Source organism: Phaethon aethereus (genome assembly GCF_964289735.1).
Source record: "Phaethon aethereus genome assembly, chromosome: 3".
In the NCBI taxonomy this organism is placed as follows: Eukaryota; Metazoa; Chordata; class Aves; order Phaethontiformes; family Phaethontidae; genus Phaethon; species Phaethon aethereus.
In genome coordinates, this window is record NC_138576.1 from 47,342,888 (window position 1) to 47,366,428 (window position 23,541).

Consider the following 23,541-nt stretch of genomic DNA (forward strand, 5'->3'; position numbering starts at 1 on the left):
CTAAGTTTAATAATTTCCAATGATGCACACTGTGAATTCACTTCTTGGTTTGCAAGGACATGTACAAAGGTCAATTCAAAAGCAGCTTTCCTCCGAAAGGGCCTTTTATGTCTCTCCCCTGCCTTTAATAGCTGCAGAAGTGAGTGCCAGATGAGACAGCTGTGGATAGGATAAAAATCAATAGTTACACCCTTCTGATAACTAAGTCTCTTTTGGTCATTAACTTACAGTTTCCATGACTTCATACAGAGTGTCAGAACCCAAATGCCTGCCACAGTCATTCTGTCTTCTTACTACCAGAGGACTACAGTTTTTAAAATCTACTTTTGTCTCCATACATCTGGTTCATCTATGTGCAGATCATCATAAAAAAAGGCAATGGCACAGTAACGAAGAATATTTTTGCACAGGATTCCTCCTCTAGGAGCTCTAACCTTTTAAACAGTGGTGCAAATCCTCTTCTTACATCAGCTTGACAATGGTGCAATTACAGCAACGAAGCCACTTCTGAGTTACCCTTTCACAAAGGAAGTGAAATCAGGCTCATCTATTGCAACCGATAAAATCTACACATAAATAATGAATTTTCCTTGGGAGAAGAGCTTGTCTTGAGGGTGTTTTTGACGATATTGACATCCCATTCTGCGATCCTTACTTCCACATTTGTGCACTGCTGGAGACGCTTCTGGAAGTTGCCGCTAAGCAGGATGTAGAGAAAGGGATTAATGCTGCTGCTGGCACAGCTGAGGCAGATGGAGACATAGTAGCTCATGTAGAAAATCAGGGTTGGCTGAGAAACCTGAAGATTCATGAGCTGGATCAGATGGAATGGGGCAGTGCTCACCACAAACATGCTGACTAGAGCAAGCATCATCTTAGTGAGTCTCATGACTCTTTGCCTGGGGATACCAGTGGTGTAACTGCAAAACAAAGAAGGATCCCTGGCATGGAAAGTCAAGGTGGGAAAATGATGGCATGGATTGAGTGTAATGGCAGTTATGTGAGACCAAATTCACCTACAGTGCAAGAAAAGGCCAGCTCTCAGCTTCATTTTTTTTGTTGTTTACACATCATAGTTTCTTCTGCTTAGGCTGAATTTGATCCTATGCCACACACATACAGGAGCCAGGGAGAATTGTTTACGTATATTTGATGAAATATTGACAGTTATTTTCATTATAAATGTTTACTCTTTTTTCAACAGGGGAGCTATGTAGCTTTGCATCCCTTTTCATAGAATCATAGAATCTTTGGTATGAAGGGGACCTTTTAAGGTCATCTAGTCCAAACCCCCTGCAATGAGCATCTATGACTACATTTTTTTGCTAACAACTGGAACGCAAATATCCAGTTAAAACATGACTATTACGAGCTTAAAGGAAACTTAGAGCAAAAAAGCAAGTGATTCCCCTGCCTGAGGAATTAAAAATTGCACTAAAATGGAAATTAATTTCCTTTTTCATATAAAATTGGTACAAGCTGAAATCCAAAGCAAGTAGTCCTAGGACTAAAACATGTTGACCAGGAGCTGATGTCATGGAAACGGAGAAACTGTATTTAATCTGTTTCGTGTGTCAGTTTTCTTTTATTGCCTAGACTTCCCCAGGCTGTGAACAGTGGCTGGGGATCCTTGTGGGGCCTGGAGTCCCCTTCCCACAGGAGGGGCAATGCAGCCCAGAGGCACCCAACCTTCAACTCCCTGGGGCACGGCAGCTGGTACCAGACCTGGCACCCACATTCTTCCAGGGTTTCCTGAACTGAGAGCTTGGAGCCATGAGACCCAGATGGGAAGATGCCCTCCTGCAGCCAGAAGTGCAAGGTTGGGTTGTGCTTTTTTGTTGTCCTTAGATGAGCTGAGGACTTCAGCTATAACTTGCTCCACAGTATTTCCTTCTAACTGGGTTTTCTTGCTCCCTCCCCTGAATCCCATGTCTAGTCCATTTCTTGGGCAGTGTCTGAAGCACTGGAAGTTACATGATGCAGTTCTTAAATGTTGTTTTAGGACTGTTCCTTTTGGCCTGTTACATATAAAATCTTTACAGTCTGGGCAGAGCATGTGAAATAGGAAGAAGCATGAATAATACTTTACCTTCCTGTTTTCTTGTTTTGCTGATACATCCCCCACGCGTAACATGAAATTAAAACATAGCAAATACATAAGTGGTAAAGGAAAAAAGAAAGTTGTTGTAGTAAGATAAAGCGTATACCTGTAAAACAATATGCAAAAAGAACAAACAAGGTGATTACCGAAAGACCATCTTATAAATGTAGAAAAATATAAATGACATTTTTCATGAAGTGGTCTCTGATTTGCAATTCTTGATACATGGAGCCTGCTTTAGGCAACAGCAAGTACCTAGAACTGCAAGTACTTTTAAGTATTAAAGTCTGTGTTCAGCACTTCTAAGAATACTGTTGACCACAAGCAGAGAACTACAATTTATACCTCTTAGCTTCCCGAATTCTATATGTGTGTGCTTTTTCCAGCACCTGTATAATTAGTGAAAATTCTTGCAAGCATTTATGCAGGACAGTCTCCTTAGTCCCCTGATATTTTGGTAGTCTGATAGTAGACCAGCAATGACCACTGTCTAAGCACAGTTTTTTCAACCATTCTTTCATTATTAGTGTAATCTAATCTACATCATTTTTGATAGTTGGTTTGCTGGTATTGTGTTACAATTCAAGTTATTTTGTTTCAATTTATTCTTTGTCAACTGGAGAAATTCCATCAAAGAAGGAAATTAGATTGTTTTGTTATAATTTGCTCCTGACAAATATGCATAGAGTTTTTCTTATCACCTTACACAGTGAAATCTTAATAATTTGTTAAACTTTCTGGTTATTGAAGTTCATTGTTTTTTACTCTATCAGAGTCTCCTTTTACTCGTCTTCATACTTTTCTGTGTTAAAACCTCTAATGTAGAATTAAACAAACCTCTAGCAGTTGATCATGCCATTTGAGAGAGGATGGACTAGACTGAATTCCCAAAATCCGTTCAACCTTGTTTTTCTCCTATTTTCTCTGATTTCTTTCAGACTATTGGTGGTCTCATGTCCTTCACAAGTTCTTGAAGATTACATTTCAGGGATTGTTTTTACTAATACCTTAAGTCTTCAGCAGCTAATTTCATCAAGCTTTGCTGACATTAAAATATTTAAGTTCTATACTGTTACACATTTTCTCCCTTTTTCTGGTGCTATGGAGTTAGAATTAATTCCACTAGAAATCTGGTAGCAATTCAATTGGGGCAGGGAGGGTGAAGGGAGGCTGGAACAAAAAAGGCTCAGATACACTCTTTTAGGCTTTGTCTACATTTACAAGTAGTACAAACGAGTAGTGAAAATCCGTAGTGTGAAGTACTTGGTGCGTAGGACATGACACATTATATTCATGTTAGGGGGTTTAACTTTGAATTTTCTCTAATTGTATCCTGTGGATTGAGGACTGAGTACACAACAGTGGTTGGAGTCCATTCACTGAGTTCCCAAGAGCACTTTTTTGAGTCTCATTTCACCTGACCAGAGTACAGATCATGTGCTCTGAGACTGCTGAATAATGCGAATTCAAGCGTGGTAATTAGAGGCAATTGGGATACTCACTCCAAAAAAATACCTTCCTTGTCCAAAATAACATGCTTATATAAAACATGTAATGAAAACATTATATTTGAAAAACAAGTACAGGACCTCGAGCAACATTCCAAGATCTTGCAGGCAACATGTTGCCAGCACCTAAGACAAGGAACTTCTGATTTGTATCAGATATTTACTTTGTGTAAAATGTAAAAGTATGGCTATGTATTAATACAGATACAGCAACACAGAAAAAGAATGACAGGTATTGAAAGTCACTGCTATCCAGTTAATGATCTGTCTGATTATTTACTGGTACCAGTACTGGACTATTTAGTCCACAAGTCTAATTAAACTTGAGGTTTCAGCCTGGCAAACACGTTCTTAAGCAGCCAGTCACTAAGCTGCTGTTCTCAGCTGCACTGAAGAAAATTCACAGCAGCCTTCCTGGTTTTAGTAGAGAAAATGTAGATGCATACCATGGTATCTGAAAGCAAAATGCAACGGTCAATTTACACACACTGCAGTTGGTGTTATATACGCCTAACTGGTTTCTTGTGTTTTTAACAATGGGAATATAGAGTAAATCCACCAGGCTCTGTTCCTTTATTTCTAATAATTTAATCAGCCTAATACATGTTTACACCTGTTTTTCTTTCATGAAATGTTTTTAAGGATGAATCACATTGTCATGAAGACTGTTTCTTGCATGTTTTTACTGTGTTTTTTTCTGCATTTTTCTCACTTGAGCTGTGAAAAACATTCACTGATTAAGAGTCTTTCATTTTGAGTTAAGGTATAGCTTGAGAGCAATAGAGAACTAATCTCTAATGGCCCTTGTTCAGAACACACTGAAAATACTACTTTCTGGGAAAAAAATTCTCTGCAAGAATGATGTACTTTCCAAATCAGCTTTCTTAATTAGCTGAGCACACGTGCTGTGGGTTTCCACACATAGATGATAACCCTTTAGAAAAAGGGTACCTTCTGAGGCAATACCTGAAATCACCTTAATATTCATATTACACTGGCTTGGACTATCTTGTTTTGTTGGGCTCTCATTTTTTTGTGATCTACAAGCACTAAAATTCAGTGAAAATTTCACCAGTATTTAAACATTTCTCAGTTTTATCCTTTCAACTTATACAAGTTTTAAATAGTCTGACATGAAGTCAACAGGATGGAATTTGGTAGAGAAGCTGATAATAGCCAATCACTAAGAAAATTATTTTCTAGTATTGTTTAAATTCCTGTATAATTTGTCTTTCTCATAGCAGCTAGTAAATCACTTATTTTCAGTTAATTTCAGAAAATTACAGTTTCAAAAGATTTCTGTGACTGTGATTCAGAGTTTTTAGTTTTTTTGAAAGAAACTGAGTCAATCTAACTCCCACAAGAGATGCGTTTCACTGCTACTACCCACAACTCTTCGAGCATTATGGATGAAAAAATACATGTATGATATAGTTGAAAAGGACAGAAGTAAATTTTTTATCCATTTTGTAGAGGCTGGTCATAAAATCAATGTTTTCTACCACAAGAAAATGCCCCAAAACTTCCTCTCTTCCTTTTTTTTTTGTGTAAAACTTTGACATTGAGGAGTTTTCATTTACCTGTATCATCTGTTATTAATTTAAGAATTATGATCAGATAGATAGATGAACTGAGTTTTCTCCATAAGTTTCATCTCATGAATTTCTCTTCAGCTTTATGTTTCCTCACCTATCCACCAGCTCCTGCTGCCAGAGGTTTGGTTCTTCCACCTGCCCTTTTCCCTGTCATGAGGAGTGAATTGGTGGACATGGAGCCAAGATAGAAGCACAAGCTTTCAGTCACCTGCAGTCTGGTTGGCTATGGGTACAGCTGTCACTAGCAGGGCTAGGACATGAGTGGTAGACCTCTCATCACATATCAGAGGGGATCATAACTGATCATATCCTTAAGCTGGCAGCAATGTGATGAGAATCATCCCTCTGCCTGGGGTCTCTACTAGGAGACCCCATTGATGAGAGCTGTATCTGCAGCAGCTTGCCTGTGGAGCACCAGAGAGGTTGGTTGGTGCTGGTTTCTGGTTATCTTGTGTGGTTGTATCACTTCAAGCCTCCGCTGCATATTGTCTGCAACCCGTCCCTTTTGGCCAGGCGTACGACTGGTCCCAGTGTGCTAGATTCTGCATGTGTAAAGGATGGAAAGAAAAAGGAAGAAATCCATTGTCAGGTTTCTTTACCTCTGGTGAATTTATTTTAAGATGGCCTGACACTATTCTTCCCAAACTAGTTGTTAAGCTGTGAATCAGTGGTCATGTTAGTAGGCAGTCTGATCTCATCTGGAAATGAAAAGGTGCACCAAATGCAGTGGACTTTGTACCCCCTCTACTCACTCCTGAAAAAAAAATGAGGAAAAATACATCCCCGTTTAACTTACCCTTCTTTTTTGTGACATGTGAATTGTTGCATTTAGTATTCTGCTTTCAGCTCAAAGATTGTCCAATTTAATCTGTTTTGATCGGATAGATTAAAGTTCACCCCAATGTCTTACAAAATGTGAAGGTCGTGAAAAAGAAGTTGAATTTGGTTTGTATCATAAGCCACTGCTAACTGAAGGTTACTTCTAAGGTAGTGAAATCTTTCAGTTGCATCTTCAGTTATGTGGAGACTAAACATTTAAATTACAGCTATAACAGACTTGAGTGCTCCTAGAGCTAAAATGTATCAGAAAGTTCTATTTTTTTTAAATAACAGTCTTGCCTGTATTAAATTATCTCCAGTACTTTTCCAGAACTAATTTAATCTCAGACTTGGTCTCTGCTTGCTTCTTTTATGTCTGAGTTTTTAAATTCTATCTCCTACATGTTAATCTACTATAATTTATTAAAAACTCTTATCATATTAATTAAATAATGTTTTGACCAAAAGCATGATCAATTATAACACTTGTTGAATGTTAAGGGAATTGCTTGAATAAAAGCCATTCTGGCATGTTGTACTAGACAACTTTTAAAAAATGCAGTTTCCTTTCCTTGCGATGACTATTCTTAGAATTTTTATTTTGCAGTCAACAATATTAACCTAAATATTTTATTGTTTTTCTATTATATTACTATGTTACCTGCTTTTACAGGTAACTTGCTCTTGTCCAGCCATTTCACCTAGCCCACCTGAGAACAAAATCAAAGACAATTTGAGTCAATCTATGTTTATGGGTGGCATCGCTTATTCTCATGTTCCCTGTGTGGGTCTACTAGAAAGTAATAAAGTTCAATGACAGTTTGGAAAGTTGTGCTTTTGATCTAACCTCACCTGATGACGTTCTCTGGTAAGCTTTCAAAGCTGAAGGGATCATGTCTTCAGCTGGTGTTGAGGATACCACCCATTTTGTCTTTGACATCCCTGACAGGCAGATGGATGGATGGATGGAATAGAATTAAAGGCTGAAGCTGAGCCTTGTATCATTCAAATCATTGCATCTCAGATTGTATTGGTAATCTAGAGGCAGCCCCAGCACGATTGAAGTACAGCAAGACAGCTCACAAATAGCAACTGTAACAGTGAAGGATTTCTGTTTCTCCTTATCTTCTCTTGCTGCATTTAAGTAAGTGTTGATCACAAATGGCATCTCATTGCCCTTTCTGACCTGGCGGACTGTCATGTTTGGAAGATATAGGTCACAGAAGAGATCAAACAGTCTTCAAATTGCAGACATGACTTTCCAGCATCTCATGGCCAAGCAGATTCCTGCCTATTTGTTGAATTCAAGCTAGCTTGTTGAGGCTAGCAAGGGATATAAAAGAAAATTTAAAAAACCTTACGTAACAGCGAGCAAATTTTATCTGATTTTATATCAGCTAAATAGCAGGTGGTTTTATATTTGAAAACAATTCAACCTAAATAAAGTGAAAGTAATGGCCATTATTCCTAGAATCAGAAAAAGTCTTTTCTGGCATATGATATCTTAAAAAGCTATGTCTAATTTCATGCAGCTATTCTCAGTCTTCATGATGGTGACAGAAAGACCAGAAATCCTCCACATTTGCAATGGTAGAACTGCTTTGTACCATTCTTGGTACAGCTACCTTCTCCTATTTCACTGGCTGCCTCATGGAAATAGTTTCTGACACCGATACTGCTTGCAAGATTAGTGTAATTGAGAGTAATTTACAGGCTTCTCAGGTTCTTAAAACTTGTGATTACTCCTGCTTTACACAGAATTTGACCTCTTAGTCTCCATGTAAGCATGGTATACTATATATGCTTTGAGCTTGCTTTTATTTTTCAAGTGGTACATACAGCATCTCCATGCAAAGTAAGGGAATTTTTTAAAATTGGCAGCAGAGATGTTTCCAAAGAATGAATACTGAAGAAAGTTACAATGGACATTACAAAAAAAATCAGTGAATAAACTGTGAATTAAAGGAAGTCTTAGAGGAAGTATTTGTGAGAAAATGAAAGCGCGTAGGATGGAAATAGGGAAGTGGGGGAAGCACAGAAGAGTGACATTAGTAAAGAAAAGTGACATTAGACATTGCATGGAGTAAGAAGTGCACCTAACAAGACACACCTCTTCCTGCAGGCTGCAAGGAAGATGGCAGGACATGATTTTCCATCCTTTGCTGTACTTGCCATGCACCCCATGAGTCACCTCTGAGACATGCCTGCTGCCTGCTAATGAGAGACTGAACTTTACCTGGTGCTTACAGTTGGGTGATACAAAAACTCCTTAATGTTTTCATATGCTCCTCCTTAGCAGGAGGTTTCAGTGAGATCTCCCTTTTGTTTCAAGCTGCTTGAGCTCATAAAGTACATAACCACAAAAGCATTGGTTATTTCTTATTGGCTCTTTCATTAAGAACAGTGTATTTCACAAAGGTTTTTAAAACAGGTTCGCATGCACAGAGATTTATTACCAGCATCTATGGTTGATGGTATATAGTTACTTTAAGAGAAAAATCAATGTGAAAGGAGAGAGTGTGGAAAGGTAAAGCTGTCCTGAGTGGCTGGCTGGGAAGAGAAGAAGTGGGGGGGTCTCCAGACAAACATCCTTCTCTAGGTCTCTTCTCCAGTGCCATATGCGGTTCCCACTGTAATGCTTTTTCTACACTATCAACATAGTTTTCATCAGGACTCACTTATTAGTTGCTCCTGCTTATGATGTTGTTGGTGTTGCTGAGAGCACACTTTGTTCAGGCTGCGTGCTGACTTGCTGTTAAGTTTGGGACATGCATTTTTTGGGGTCCGCTAATGTCAACCAGAAGCTTTGACCACAGGGATAGGAAAAGGGAGGGGAAGAAGGGGTGATTCTCACGCTGGTGGCAGTCACTTCCCATGAGAACCCACCGAAACAACGCGGTTGGGTTTGCAGGTGCGGGGCCGGGAGGATAACAGCACAAGATCCACAGCGTGGGAACACGGGGAAAGTGCTGCCCCAGAGGCTGTGGGAAAGGCTGCCATGGCAGCTTGGGTGACCAGGCGCAGAGCTGCCAGCAGAAAGCCAGCTACAGAGCTTCAGAGAGAGGGTTGTTAGCAACACAAAAGGCTGGGGCTCTTAAGGCACCGTGTGACGTCTGACTTAACAGAGGATATTGCCTTTGCTCAAAGAACCAGAGCCCAGTGCAGCTCAAAACTTATCAACAGTGAATGTAACTCATTTTGATAGCAGCTGCAGTCTAGCGGTTATCAGACTAATGTAGTTTGTAATAAAACTAACTGCATTAATGGGCATTGAAGATCATTAAGGGAAGCAACAGCATGTGCAAAGGAACCCTCTAGCCTGGGATGGGTACTGAATCTATATCTTTCAGTTCCAGAGGTGTCCATCATTGCCTATGTGTTGGCTGATCCTGGCTCCTTTTGCTGTGTGAACATTGTTTTCCCAGATAGACAGCTGAATTTTCATAGGATCCTCACAAAAGTAAAGGGTGGGTTACTAATGATACCTTAAAATCTGGCCTGCATATATGTGTATTTCCCTAAATATTGTACGATGACTTTTCACACTTCCTGGATCAATTATTTTGATGGACATTTTTAATATTCATCTGATCAAAGGAAAAAAAGTCATTTAATGAACTTAAAGATGAAAAGGAAATCATAAGGCTGGATGGAATGAAAACACCACCACAAATTCAATTCAATGTAAATGTAAATGGTACTTTTTCTTGATAGAACTCAAACTTATGCCAACCTGCCAGTATTCTGACTTCCCCTTCCCTAGACAATAAGCAATTAATCTCACCCTAAACACTTATCAAGCAGCTTTTGTCTCCATTCTTTTGCAGCAGTATGTTTCCGTTGGTTGTTTCAGTTTGGATGTAATTTTCAATCTTGCTTATTGTCCGACGATAAATTTGTTAAATGAAATGTGAGCGGTGCATTTGCGAAAACAGGCTGTTTTGAAAGTATGGGGTAATTTCCACTTCAAACAGAGAGTGGAACTTAAAGGCAGACATGTGCCCCCATCTGACAAAGTAATTATCAGTAATAAAGGAGTATTTTGTTGTGAAAAGTTTGAAGAATACTTAACCTGAAACAAACAATAATGGGAGTGTCTGAGCTGTGTCTCTGACACAGATGGAGAAGGAGGCAGTGATGGAGCCTGCAGAGCTCTCAAAAAGTACAAAAAAACAGGTATGTGGTGCCTGTTATCCATGCCTATCACCACATTTGTTTTTGCCTTTCTGCCAAACTTGCTGTTACAATGCTGCCTGGAAAAACATCTATGAGACCAACCATCATCAAAGGTCCATGGTACATCATGAAAGCCAAGGCAACGCTCTGAAAGACAAAATATTTCATGGCAGCATGTGTTCCTAGTTAATGTTGTAGCTAACTGCATGTCACCTTGTCTGATTTCTACTAAAGCCATAAACATGTGGCCATGTACTTTTGTCATGTACATAGGAAAAGTAGAGGGGAATCATGTCTTTGAGCTTGGATTTTTCTTTGCTTTTTTTCTTCCTGCCTCTGGACATTTCTTAACCTGTCATATTTGACATCCTATGGTCTAATATTATAACTATGTATTGCTTATTGTCACAATATAGTATACTGAGACTATTATTAATATCACTAATTAGCATAAATTATCCAACTAATCTTAATTATTAATTTATTATCTGTGTTGGCTTAAGATGTACTGCTGTTAGGACTGCTCCAAGAGGCAGCAAAATGTACTGCACTCAAAGGCAAATGATGGGCTGCTCAGGAAACTGAGCTTTTAAAAGCCTTTTACCTTTTCCTCTGGCTGGAGTGTTTGTGACTGCATGTGAAGTGAAGCAAGGAGCCACAGAAAAAGGAGTGTGAAGAATGAGTAAATGGATTAGTCCATGGCAAATCGTGTGGTTCTGGTTTTAAATAACTGAAAGTCCATGACTTTCATAGAGATATGGCTCCACCCTACCAGTGATACTGCCTTGGTAAATATTTCTTAGAGCAACATTACAACAATGGGCAAATCAGGAACACACTTTCTCATGCTTGTCAGTCTTGGCTGCTGCAAACACTTGGAACACCTGCCTGTTTCTTCTCAGCCGTCACAGAGCTGCTTACTTCAGATTTATCTTCCCAGCTTCACCTCTCCCTTCATTTATGCGCTTGAAGCCTTAAGGGGATACGCTAAATAAATGTTTATGCAGCCCTCAAAATTGACTGGTACCCTATGAAACTCTCAGACTCCAGGAAATTTACTCAGGGAACTTTTCCCATGCACAGAGACACTTTGCAAACAAAAAGCAATTTTTTATTGGCTAGTACAATAGACAACAGACAGCTAGGACTAGCAAGCTCCTAGACTAAGTGTTAATACTCTCTCCACCCCTGTACAGCAGCCTCAAATCTTTGTTGGACAGCTGTCAATGGGAATGAAGGGGAATCTTCAGACTCCCGGCTTCTCGTTAGTATTTTATACACCTTCGCGCCAGTGTTTCTCTTGAATCTTTGAGTTGCCAGCTGTCTCCACCTCAACTACCTTATCTCTGACTGCAATCTTGACTTTCTTAGCACACTTAGGTTCTATTCTACGTACTTTCTCGCTGCAAGTTTCTTAGGAGGCTGAGCCAAGATTATACAGCTGTGCCATACCAAAAGTATGCCTTGGATGACAGACAACTGAACCCCTATCAAGAGGATTACACCTTTTCTTATAACCAGCGTTTGCAGAAGTAGTCAGAAGCAGGTGTGCTCTGTAAGAAGGGACTCAAACAGTGGCATTTTCCTATGACGTGGCCCAGTGGATTCATGCTACAGGGAATGAGATGTGCCTCTCAGCCTCCTGTCACAGAAAGTTCAGTATAGGCTTTGCCAGCTGCATCTTGTATGCCATTAAGGAAAGAGGAATGACATGACTTCTGAATCTGCATCAGTTGTTTTGAACGTGTAAGTCTTGGCCCTTTTTTTAAAATGTCATATGCCAAAGTGTTGCTTTGCCTTTTTAAAGAAGTCACTAACGTTGCTAATAGTAATGTTCATCTTCACTTTAAGTCAAGTGGCTTATTGGAATGTTCCAGGTAGCAACATTAGTGTAGACACCTCTCCTGTCTCACCAGAGATGGCAATAAAAGAGTATTTGGGATGGAGGAAATGCTCTCTGCGGCATACAGAGTCCTGTTTTCACTTAGCCCAGTGATGTTTTCACTGAACAGTTCAATTTACTTTTGATGTACGTGGGGGTAAATTATGTTAGGGTTGTTGTCTATGTGTGCCTATGTGCATCCTTGTCCAGAGGACAGGTGCTGTGAGTTGTTTCTTATGAAATTTTCTTTTAACCAATAGGCAAAAGTTCTGCTACCAAGTTTCACCCAGATTTAATTTATGTAATGTCTGCCTGGGGCATAAACATGAATCTGTATTAAAAAAATGTGTTTGATGTCAGTTTAGGGAACTTTCTCATAAATTTTAATATGCATACTCAACTTGCATAGTTTTTACAGCTTTCCTTAATGTTTTTTATTTCATATTATAGTGAGTAATGAAAAGCAAACTTTTATACATTGTACCCCTCATAAATTGACCTCTAAAGCTCCATGGAAAGAACAGCTGGTTTTGCCACTTCTTAAGATCTTATAAAGAAATTCAATTTGTAAAAAGAAATGCTGAAATACTACAGTCTCTGTTGGACCATTGCGTGACATAGTTCACTCATACTATGAAGTAGACGATTTATAGGAATAAAACACTATCCAGCAATATGACAGATATTAATTTGCACGTGGTAGTAATTTTATTCAGCTCAAGCTTCTTCTGGAACTGCCTTCCCAGGTCTGACCTGCTCTTGTCTTCCTTTAGAAGTGCTTTTACTTTTGAGAAATGTAAAAGAGAACATGAAGCTGTATGATGCTGCATTAGTCATAGCATTTACTAGGTTGTAATTATGTTTCTTACTTTTATTGTGAATTTGGGATGATTTTACAGTCAAACAAAACCTGATAAACTCTGCTGTTTTTTTGCAAAATTGCTGATTCAGTCTTTTCACTTAATGAAAGATCCTGGGTGGATTCAGATGTTCTTTACTGAAACTATAAAGCACTAAACAGTTTGGGAGTTTGTTATCTGAAAAACCTTTGTCTCTCTTGGCCATAGTGTCATAACTGGTATTAGCATTGATAAAACAAATGGGTGAGAAGTAATTTGAAGAACTTTCCCTAGGCAAGTGTATTTGAGAAGGAAAAACTTGCCTCAAAATAAAAAAGAAAGCACAGGCTTGTGTAATTTGGAAATTACAGTAATTTGGAAAAAAACGGTAATTTGGAAATGGGTAATTTGGAAAACCCCCAAATGTCTATTTTAAGAAATGGCTTTACTTAGGACATAAACTATTTTTTATACCAGGTTTTTATATTCTGTCTTTCCTCATTAGGATGTCATGTCTTTTTCCTGCCTTAATACTTCCTGTCTTTTGCATAAAAAATTTTCTCTAAAGAGCAAGATTAAAGATACTGCTATGCATAAATTTTTTAGGAATATAGGAGAAGACTGTCTTTTGTCACATTACTCATATGGAACTACAAGAACAGAGCTTTTAAAATTGAACTTCAAAGGAATTGATAATTTCTTGACTCTTTTTTAACTGCATGTCAACAAAAGAAAACTCCTGATATGATGCATTAGTGCAGCCTCTTTATGATAGTCATACTTCAACCATTTCAAAACCATTTTGAACTTCCATTTTTCTACTTTCTGCTTTCTGATAATTTCCCTCTCCCTCTCCTTAGTGACTACATTCCAATTCCATGGAAACATTTTATCTTGTATGCTGCAAGTTCAGTAGCAACCATCCTTCCCGATTGGCTCTGTTTATCCTAGCTCATAAAGCTTAAAGCTGTTTCTTGAATATCTTCTTAAGGATTGTCTAGTGCCTTGTGCTATGCAGGAAAGTTTGTCTTTTTGTTTTCCTTCACTCTCTCTCTGATATATGAAGGAAGACCTCTTTGGTCCAAAGTAGACTTTTCACAGAATCACAGTATCACAGAATCATTAAGGTTGGAAAAGACCTTTAAGATCATCAAGTCCAACCATTAATCCAGTGCCACCGTGTCCCCTAAACCATGTCCTGAAGTGCCACATCCACACGTTTTTTGAACACTTCCAGAGATGGCGACTCCACCACCTCCCTGGGCAGCCTGTTCCAATGCTTGACCACTCTCTCGGTGAAGAAATTTTTCCTAATATCCAATCTAAACCTCCCCTGGTGCAACTTGAGGCCATTTCTTCTTGTTCTATAACTAGTTACTTGGGAGAAGAGGCCAACACCCACCTCGCCACAACCCCCTTTCAGGTAGTTGTAGAGAGCAATAAGGTCTCCCCTCAGCGTCCTCTTCTCCAGGCTAAACAACCCCAGTTCCCTCAGCCGCTCCTCATAGGACTTGTCCCAGGCCCCTCACCAGCTTCGTTGCCCTTCTCTGGACACGCTCCAGCACCTCAATGTCCTTCTTGTAGTGAGGGGCCCAAAACTGAACACAGAATTCGAGGTGTGGCCTCACCAGTGCCGAGTACAGGGGCACAATCACTTCCCTACTCCTGCTGGCCGCACTAGTTCTGATACAGGCCAGGACGCTGTTGGCCTTCTTGGCCACCTGGGCACACTGCCGGCTCGTATTCAGCTGGCTGTGAGCCAGCACCACAGGTCCCTTTCTGCCGGGCAGCTCTCCAGCCACTCTTCCCCAAGCCTGTAGCGTTGCATGGGGTTGTTGTGGCCGAAGTGCAGGACCCTGCACTTGGCCTTATTAAACCTCATACAGTTGACAGTTCATTTCATTGACATTCATTCAACATACAGTTTCTTTCCTGAATTTGGTCACTTTTTCCTTAAGATTAAGAATATACAAAAGCTGTTTTTGAAATCTGTAATTATGATAAAAGCTAAAATTCTTGTTGTACTCTTATTGCATTTTAATAAAGGTCAATTAAATTAAAAGGTGCAATCAAATACTTAAAGATAGTCTCATGAAGTTTATACATTCATAGGGAATGCAACTGAGTTAAAACTGTACAGTCTTCAACTAAGTACTAAGAGTTTGGTTTTTCCAGTTTCATAATGTCTATATTGCATAGCTTTTGTGTGATATATATGTTTTCCTACATTCCTTCAGCAAAATGTAATACTTACCTTAGGGTACATCCTCTGATTTAGGCTTGGAGTTACACATGCAGTTGAAAGAATTCCTGACTTTTAATTGCCTTATTCTATACAAATCAAGGAAAGAAGCACTAAAGATCTTTGAAAAGCACTGATATTCATAACATATTTTTTAATTACAGGATTTTATTTAAAAGGTCCTTATTCACAGTCTACATATAGAAATCACTTTACCTAAATTCAGTTATGAATAGTCTAAGCTATTAGTCTAGGCTCCCTCTCAGTAACTCTAACCATTTTTTTCTCAGTGTACTGCAAAGTAACAGTTTATTTGTCATTATTACTGGAAGACACAGAAGAACCTGTAGCTGGGAGAACTGCACCTGGCTACCCACAGACCAGATTCAGAAGTCCAATTCTCTGACCATCAATTCATAAAAGGATTGATGTGAGAATAGTTCCTAATTTCATATCTTTCATGTTGCCTTCACTGCATGCTACAAGCTATGAAATAAATGTTTCCAAAGAAACAAATCTAAGCTAGAGGGAATGATCCAGGCAAAAGTATTTTTTTCAAACATTTTTAATAAATTATGAAGCATGATTCACTGTCATCTGGTTATGATGCTGAAACCAAAGCCAGACATCTATAAAGTATATCTGCTGGCACTAACGACTGGAGCTTGTGGAGAGAATGACGCATATGTGATCTTTTTCCTCCAGTGCCTTTAGTTTTGTGAACTTTGAAGGATGCACAATCTCCCGGAAAAGAAAAACCCCAAACCGTGTTTCCTGCAAGGCGTCAAATGGTACCATTATGCTCAAACACACAGGTTTCAAAGCATCTGAAAACTGCCTGTACATGTCATTTTATGAAAAAGTTAAAGTGGTCTTTTTCTGCTTTATTTCATTCACATTAGCCGGATAAGTCATACTAAATTGGAAATTACTTTTGGACTCAGAATAGGCATCTCAAATTCTCAACTCTCACAATTTATGCTAAATTTAATCAACAAAGAATATAGAGTGAACAGCTGTCCCATGGTTGATGCAAAGGGAAGGGTTGTAATATCCAGTCTCATGCGTTACACTGAAGTTCAGAAAATGATGCCTTTTTAGATCCGTGTCCAGAGACCGGGACACGTGTTTTCATACAGATTTTTCTATAGTTTCCTGTGGTGGCTCAGAGCCACAATATTTAAATGGTAATTTATGCAGAAAACTTTATAATCTCAATAATTTTGGCCACATTTTATATTTTATAATTTCTTTGTATTTTATTAAGACAGAGTGGTTCTTGCCTTCTGCTAAAACTTTCACTTTATGAAAAAAAAGAAAGAAAAAAAAAGGTCCATGAAAAGAGAAGTCATAGCCTCAATTTCAAACTTCTTTCTTTTTGTCCTTTCAGTGATTTCTCCCTTCTCACCACAGATTTGAAAGCTTCTCAGCAGTTTCTCAAGCCACAAACGTTACCTGGTTAATTCATCCTTCCACCCATGCCAGGTTAATTTCCATTTCTGAAACACCCTATGAAAAATGTACAAAAGTGCAATCGCTGTTCTGCGATTCTGTCAAATCTGTGGTTACTCCTACCTTTTCTTCAATTCTGCTTCTACAGATTAAACTCATTAAAAAATGCATTTTGAATGATCCCAATGCATTAAAAAAAGAAGTGTTGAGCAGACACAACAATGTGATAATCCATATACTGGCTGTCACTCCAGTAACAACTTCACGAAACATGACAAGTGTTGTCATCAGTCATTATTTATCCCCTCTGACTGCACTATTTGCTGTCATCAAAATTTATTTATACCCTCCTGGACAGAGAGTCTTCATTAACTAGAAGCTTAAGTGTTAATTTGGAAGTGATCTTTCAGGTCAAATACAAGATGATTTATAAGCATCACACATGTGAAAAGACAAGCACATACCCTTTCTTCAGATAAGAAAGGTGAAAACGGGCTAGATCTGTAATGGCAGGTAGCACCAGCTTTAAAGTCATCCTCCTGCCCAGGCCTGTCCTCCCCTACGAAATCTAACATTTCCCAGCAAACCAGCTTGACTTGGAAGAAACTTTTTTAAAATTTCCAGCTCTGATGTTAACCATAGTCCCCTTCTACTCTCGCTTGGAGTTTACCTAGATCGTTGGTCTCTGAGAAGAGCAGGTCCAACAGCAGCAGTCCTGTACCTTCTTAACAGTTTTGTAGCCCTTTTGTGCTGGTAAGCATGTACTGTGCTCCCTCTTGGATAATTTCTGTGCATGTTATTTTCCACTAGTGGCTGAAAAACCACCTCAATAATTTATCAGGAAAGACTTGTACTATCTTTTCTCCTTTTAACTGAGAGTTGGATTCTTCTTTGCTTATTTTATCAATTTGAAATGTAGACCTCTAATGTCTCCAAGTGATCTTGCCTCCTATAACCACTGCAGAGAAACAGAACTCCAGGGGAAAAGTATCCAGTCTTAGGTATATGACAAAGATGAGACGTATTACCCTCAGTAGTGCCTCTCCATGGAGAGACCCAGATGGCTGGTTTGGGCAATCAAAGTTAGGCTGGAAAAAATTTGCTCACATCTGTACAGCTGGGTAAGGCCTTTAAAATCTTGTGAGACTGAACCTCGCTCAGTACCAGTTACGAAAAACTACACAAAGAAATAGAAGCCATTTCTGTTCTGCACGTCTGCGTCTATGCCTTCCCTCAATTAACCATATCTAGCGATGAATACTTCCAAGTAACGCAGCTATCTAATTTGTTGTTGGGTAACAACATTATCTAATGTTTAGCATTAGATTAGCGATAGCTACAGAATTTTGTCCGAGATATTCTGGTCCAAAATGTATTACTGTTTAACTGGATCTCACAGTCAAGCCAGATAACATCACTTAGAGACATGTATCAGTTGCTGCGCCAGATGTGATCATGGGAAGTCCCACATTTCTAACATTAGCTTGTTTTTGATTTCTGAAACAAATCTAAACCAGAATCATAGAAATCAGACTAAACTGACAGCATGCTGTCTCAGTGCAGAGACACTTAGCTTTCTCATCTCAGCATGGAATGAAGAACAGAACAGCTGAGAAATGTTTTAGGGCACTGGGTACATTGTTTAACATGTTGAGGTTTTTTGCTAGATTTAGGAAAAGCAGGAACATACGATTGGAAGAGATAACCCTGTCACAGAACTGAGTCATCGGCTGTCACAGGCAACAACACCAGAAAAGACTTCCTTAGAGTAATTTCATCTCAGAAATAATGATTTTACTTCTACTGCTTCTACTGAAGGCTATCACAGGACATGACTGTTCGGGAAGGTAAAAATCACCTTCCATTTATCAGCCTTTAATAGGTCCTGACTGGGGCCTTCCCAGTTGCTTTTGTACCAGTTTTGGCCTTTAGTTTGAACAGTCCTTTACCTTTTCTGCTGTATTTGATCCTGATTTATAGAGAGCAAGCATACACCTCTGAGCCTTTTTTTTTTTTTTTAAATTTAGGTGAATCTTCATATTTCTCCATTCTTATGGTGTGAGTAATTGTTCTTTTCTGTTCTTATTCCAGTCTGAATATCTTATCTTTCCTGGAAACAGCTGGTGAGAGTTGTATTTCAGGCCTTGTTATGAGCCTGGAGAATGGCATTAGCATTTCCTTCTTTCTCCTGGAAAGGCTGAGCCTGACATGTATTACAGCTGTGTGTTCTTCTCATGCAGCTTTGGCCTATTGACAGCCCACAGCAGTCCCAGGAGTTTTTCCACTCTTGTTTTCTAACTGACAGCGGTGCTTCCTATTTCTAAAAAAAAAAAAAAAAAAAAAAAAAAATTTAAAAAAATTCTATGGCTTTGTGCTATTAAATGTTACCGTATTACTGTTGCTCTAGTCCCTCCTCTGTGCTTTATCTGGTTCTTCTTTCTGTATGACAGTCTTATATGCCTTTGCATCAGCCACATGTCCCCAGCGTATGTCATTAGGAATACTATTGGCACCCTCTTACACTTCACCTCAGGTCTCTGAGGGAAAATATGAAATCTGGCTGGGCCCATGATCAGTCACTGAAAGTTCTATGTTAACCTATTTCTCCTGAAAATCTTTTCAGGAAACCTGTTTCTGATCAACATCACCTAGTACCATCCACACATTAGCTAATTTTTTTCTCACGTTATAATTCTTGAACTCATTAGGTTGTTCTTTAGCTGGGTTAGTAACTTCCAACATGATAACATATAAAATCTGATAATATAAAATCTCTGATCTGGATAGCTAGTTGTATGTAGCAGTTTCAAAACTTTTCTACTGGTAGGTACATTCAGTTGCAAATACACATTCTCCAGCTGAAGACTCAGAATGCAAGTAACAAGTGTTGTGACACTTACTTGCAATCTCTATTTTAGGAGATGCTATTCTATCATTCGTTATTATTTATGTTATTAAAAATCAAGTTAATCTGAAAAGCTGTACTTACAGATAATTGAAATTGTATTTTATTCCTTTTTTTCTTCTGTAACATACTTTTCCTTAAAAATATAAAGTCAGACTAATGCAGCTAATTGGGGTTTTCTGGATCACATTTTCCCCCTCCACACAAAAACATAGCCATTATCCCACCAGCAGGTCCACCAAAGTCAGTAGGTTTACATAAAAAGTTTGCTAGCTTGCTAGCAAAACTATAGTTTTGGGTACCAGCTTTTCTAGGTTGCTGGGGTGAAGATTATTGGGTACTTCTGGCTAACACTGAACTCTTGTAGCATTTTCTCCACTGTTTTCTTTTTAATCAATTACCAATGTATCTCTAGTCCCTCTATTATTCCCTAGGGATGAAATTCACTCACACAAGGAGGGCCAGCCAAAAGTCATTGAGTTACTAAGTTTTAAATTAAACCTCAATGCATAGACATATATTACATGTAACTGTCATTAGGAATTTCAGTTATTTTCTCCCAGTAAAAATGTTTGACGCTAGCTGGCAGACCTGCAAACAAAACTGGGGAGCTGAAATTCCGAAGTTCTTTCTTTACCATGTTCTACCATCAGTAAAGAATTTGCTACTGGAAAGTAAACAACTTTTCAGTTAATTAGAGAGATGATCTAGCTTCTTTTTCTCTTGAAAGAATCAATTCTGTAATGCCCACAAATTTTAAATGTCTGCATGAGAAAATGTGTTCAATAAACAACTTCTACAACTCAGAAGTAGAGCCATTGAGTAGAATCAGACCTGTTTAGTGAAAGGTGAGAATTTGACATGGTTATTTTTCAAAACGTAACTACATTTTAAATGAACATTCATCTACAGAGGCTGAGGTTTGTGGCTGTCTTTTTTACTCTTGGTAACTACCATATTAACTTTTTAATGCACTAGTGGCAAATTCTTTTCCTGTGTATAAATGTTCGTGCCCATAGATTTGAATGCAAATATGGTTTAAATTATATTCTTGTTTTCCAAGTCATTGTCTGTGTCTATTCCCTCTGCCTCTCATATTTTTATTTAAGCTAGACAAAGGCTTTTCACCAAGGACAAAAAAACCTTTGTTCATCTCAGTTTCCTTCCATTCTATTATTTTAGAGACTCCACAACTAATTTTTAGCAACTCAATGATTTCTTTTTTCCTTTCTATTCATTCATACATTTAAAAAGTCATATTGCCATTACGTTCACTTCAGACATACTGTTTCCACATTTCTTCTCTTCTGCATTCAGATTATGAGCTACAATGTTCTTGAGTGTACCAGGCATTGGATTTCTGGTAGTTTCAAGGGAAGCTCAGGGCCTGACAGACACTTAGTCCTAGGCTTGCCTTTGGAAATCTTTCCTTTAGAAGCACAGTATGTAGGGCTTGGGTCCATCTATTAACCTTGTAGAGTGTGATGTATATTAGCGTTATGTTGTCATAATTATTTATGTTAAATTTGCGCTGAAGATAAAAGCCACTTTTTCAGGATACAGGCCTATGGATTTAGAGTTTGTGGTAGCATCAGCCACTTGACAGCAAATTATTATACAGAAAAAGAAATGTCTTGTTAAATTTAAGGGACTAGAAGGTATTTTCTTGCATAAAGGATGGCTGGGTCGGATTTTATGACCCAAAAAACGTTAGCAACTTCAGCAATTTTACCTTCTGACCATACAACAAAAATATCTTGAGGTATTAACTCCTGTCATGTGAGAATCCTCAACTGGCACTAAGGCCCTGTTTCCAGAAGTAAGGCGATGCTGGAAAAAAGCAATGAGTCTAGGAAGCTGCTGTAAATGGGCATGAGTTAGATAGAGTTCTGTTATTAAAATAATCTGAGGTAGAAGTGCAGTTTTCAACAGAGAAAAGGCCTGTATTTCAACGGATCTTAAAAGAATTCTGTAAAACATTATAATGCCTGGCTAATATCATAACTGAAGCTTAAAGTTCAGCCTAGCTTTTACGTGTGCTAGTGGGAAGGTTGCTGCCAGTTATAACGGAAACCAGGGAAGAAGGCACGTACTTCAGTTTCCTTGAATATGTTTGAAGTCAATCATGCACTTAAGTCCTTTCTTATAACAGAAAAGGCTAAGCAGGCATACATTACCGCTATCTATGGTCATGATTTAGGTTTTTTTAATAAGAAATAAATGTCAGTGACTAAATGGAACATGAAAAACTTGCTATCCTTGTCTTTGCTGGACAATTCACTTCCTCAGTGCAGTCATCATTTACGTTTTCAGCAATAAATCTTAGTGAAAAACGTATTCAATTCCATACCTTATTATTGTGAACACAATGAGGATATTTCCAACTAAGCCTGTTGAACAGGTAATCCCAATCAGAGAGGGAAGGATGATTGTCTCTGCAGCTCCAGTCACCTGGTAATGGTGTCATCCACTCCAAGATCTGTTAAACAAGCCTGGCGTACTGTTCTCACAGAAAAGCTGAAATTCACTCATTCTTCCGTGACTTTAGCCTTACTTCTATAGTAGCAGGAGAAAAAAAATTATTTATGGACTAATAATTTGAATTTCATTAGTTAATTCTGGTGTCTCAGTGTTTAATGACTATATGAATTTCATAAAAAATCTTTCTCCAAAAGATTTTATACATTCAGGATTGGACATAAAAGAATTGGATGTTGTTGTTTTCAAAATGAAATCTGCGATGTAAAAACTCCATTATAATGTAAATAATTTTGCAATCATCCAAGATACACCATTTTAGAATCACAGTGTTTATGCTGCTCTTAGAAAGCCCACTCTCCAATTTTTCTCTTGGCTGGCATGGTCCCGGTGGACAAGAAGTTGAACACAAGCCATCGAGAAACCTCATCTAATTAAAGATGTCCCTGCTCATTGTAGAGGGGTTGGACTAGATGACCTTTAAAGGTCCCTTCCAACCCAAACTCTTCTATGATTCTACGATTCTATGATCGACGCACCCTTCCAGCAAAGAAGGTCAACAACATACAGTGCCACATTAGGCAGAGCATTACCACCAGGACAACAGAGGTGATTCTTCCCCTCTACTTAGCCCTGGGTGACACTGACAGTGCTGGGTCCAAGTCTGGATTCCCAAGTACAAGAGAGACAGGGACTTGCTGGAGGGCCATGAAGTTAGGGAAGGGACTGGTGCATCTGGCATATGAGAGCCTGAGAGAGCTGGGGTTGTTCAGCCTGGAGAAGAGAAGGCTCAGGGAACCTAAGCAATGTGTATAAGTACTTAGCTGCAGGAGAGTGGAGAAGTAGGTGCCAGACCCTTCTCAGTGGTGCCCAGAGACAGGACAGGAGGCAAAAGGGACAAACTGAAACACAGGAAACACCATCTGAACACAAGAAAAAAAAAATTCCCTACGAGGGTGGACAAACCTTGGAACCAGGTTGCCCTGAGAGGCTGGGAAGTCTCCACATATCTCCATCTCTTTGAATATCTCCTAGAGATATTAAAAAACCCCACAGGATGTGGCCCTGAGCAACCTGCTCTAACAGACCCTGCTTTGAGAAGGATGTTTTACTAAGTGATCTCCAAAGGTGCCTTCCTACCTTCCCTCTTCCGTGATTTCTTGAATATGTGAAATATGAAACAATGATGCAAGACTTAATTTTTTTGTTCAAAATCACCACTAATCCTGAGTGACCTTTCTGAGATGCTTGGAGCTACAAGAACCCTATAGCTGTCTCATCTAAAAGTCACATCTGAAGAAAAAGCTATTGCTGGAAATGCATATAGCCAGTTTCCTCAACAGCTCCAGCTGTTGCTGCAGAACTATGTCTTCTACACCATACTCTGGCTTTCGATAATATACTGAACAAAGTATATTTGTCTCAGTCCTTTACCTTCAAGATCCTTAATTATCTGCATATGCAATCCTATATTTCCTCAAGTAAAGATATATTTTTCTTTAGATAATTTTTTCCTACCATTTCACCTATGCAACTGTAGCCTG

The 23,541-nt window shown here is 38.8% G+C and overlaps 1 protein-coding gene across 1 annotated transcript; it reads right to left on the reverse strand.

Moving 5' to 3' along the window:
- Positions 1-547: 547 nt before the first annotated feature.
- MCHR2 (melanin concentrating hormone receptor 2) lies at positions 548-22,051 on the reverse strand (the record flags this gene model as incomplete). Its single annotated transcript, XM_081998518.1, is given in 5 exon segments — positions 548-920; positions 2,090-2,155; positions 2,157-2,207; positions 21,870-21,982; positions 21,986-22,051. Coding segments are annotated over 5 exon segments (669 nt in total).
- Between the last annotated feature and the right edge of the window lie 1,490 nt (positions 22,052-23,541).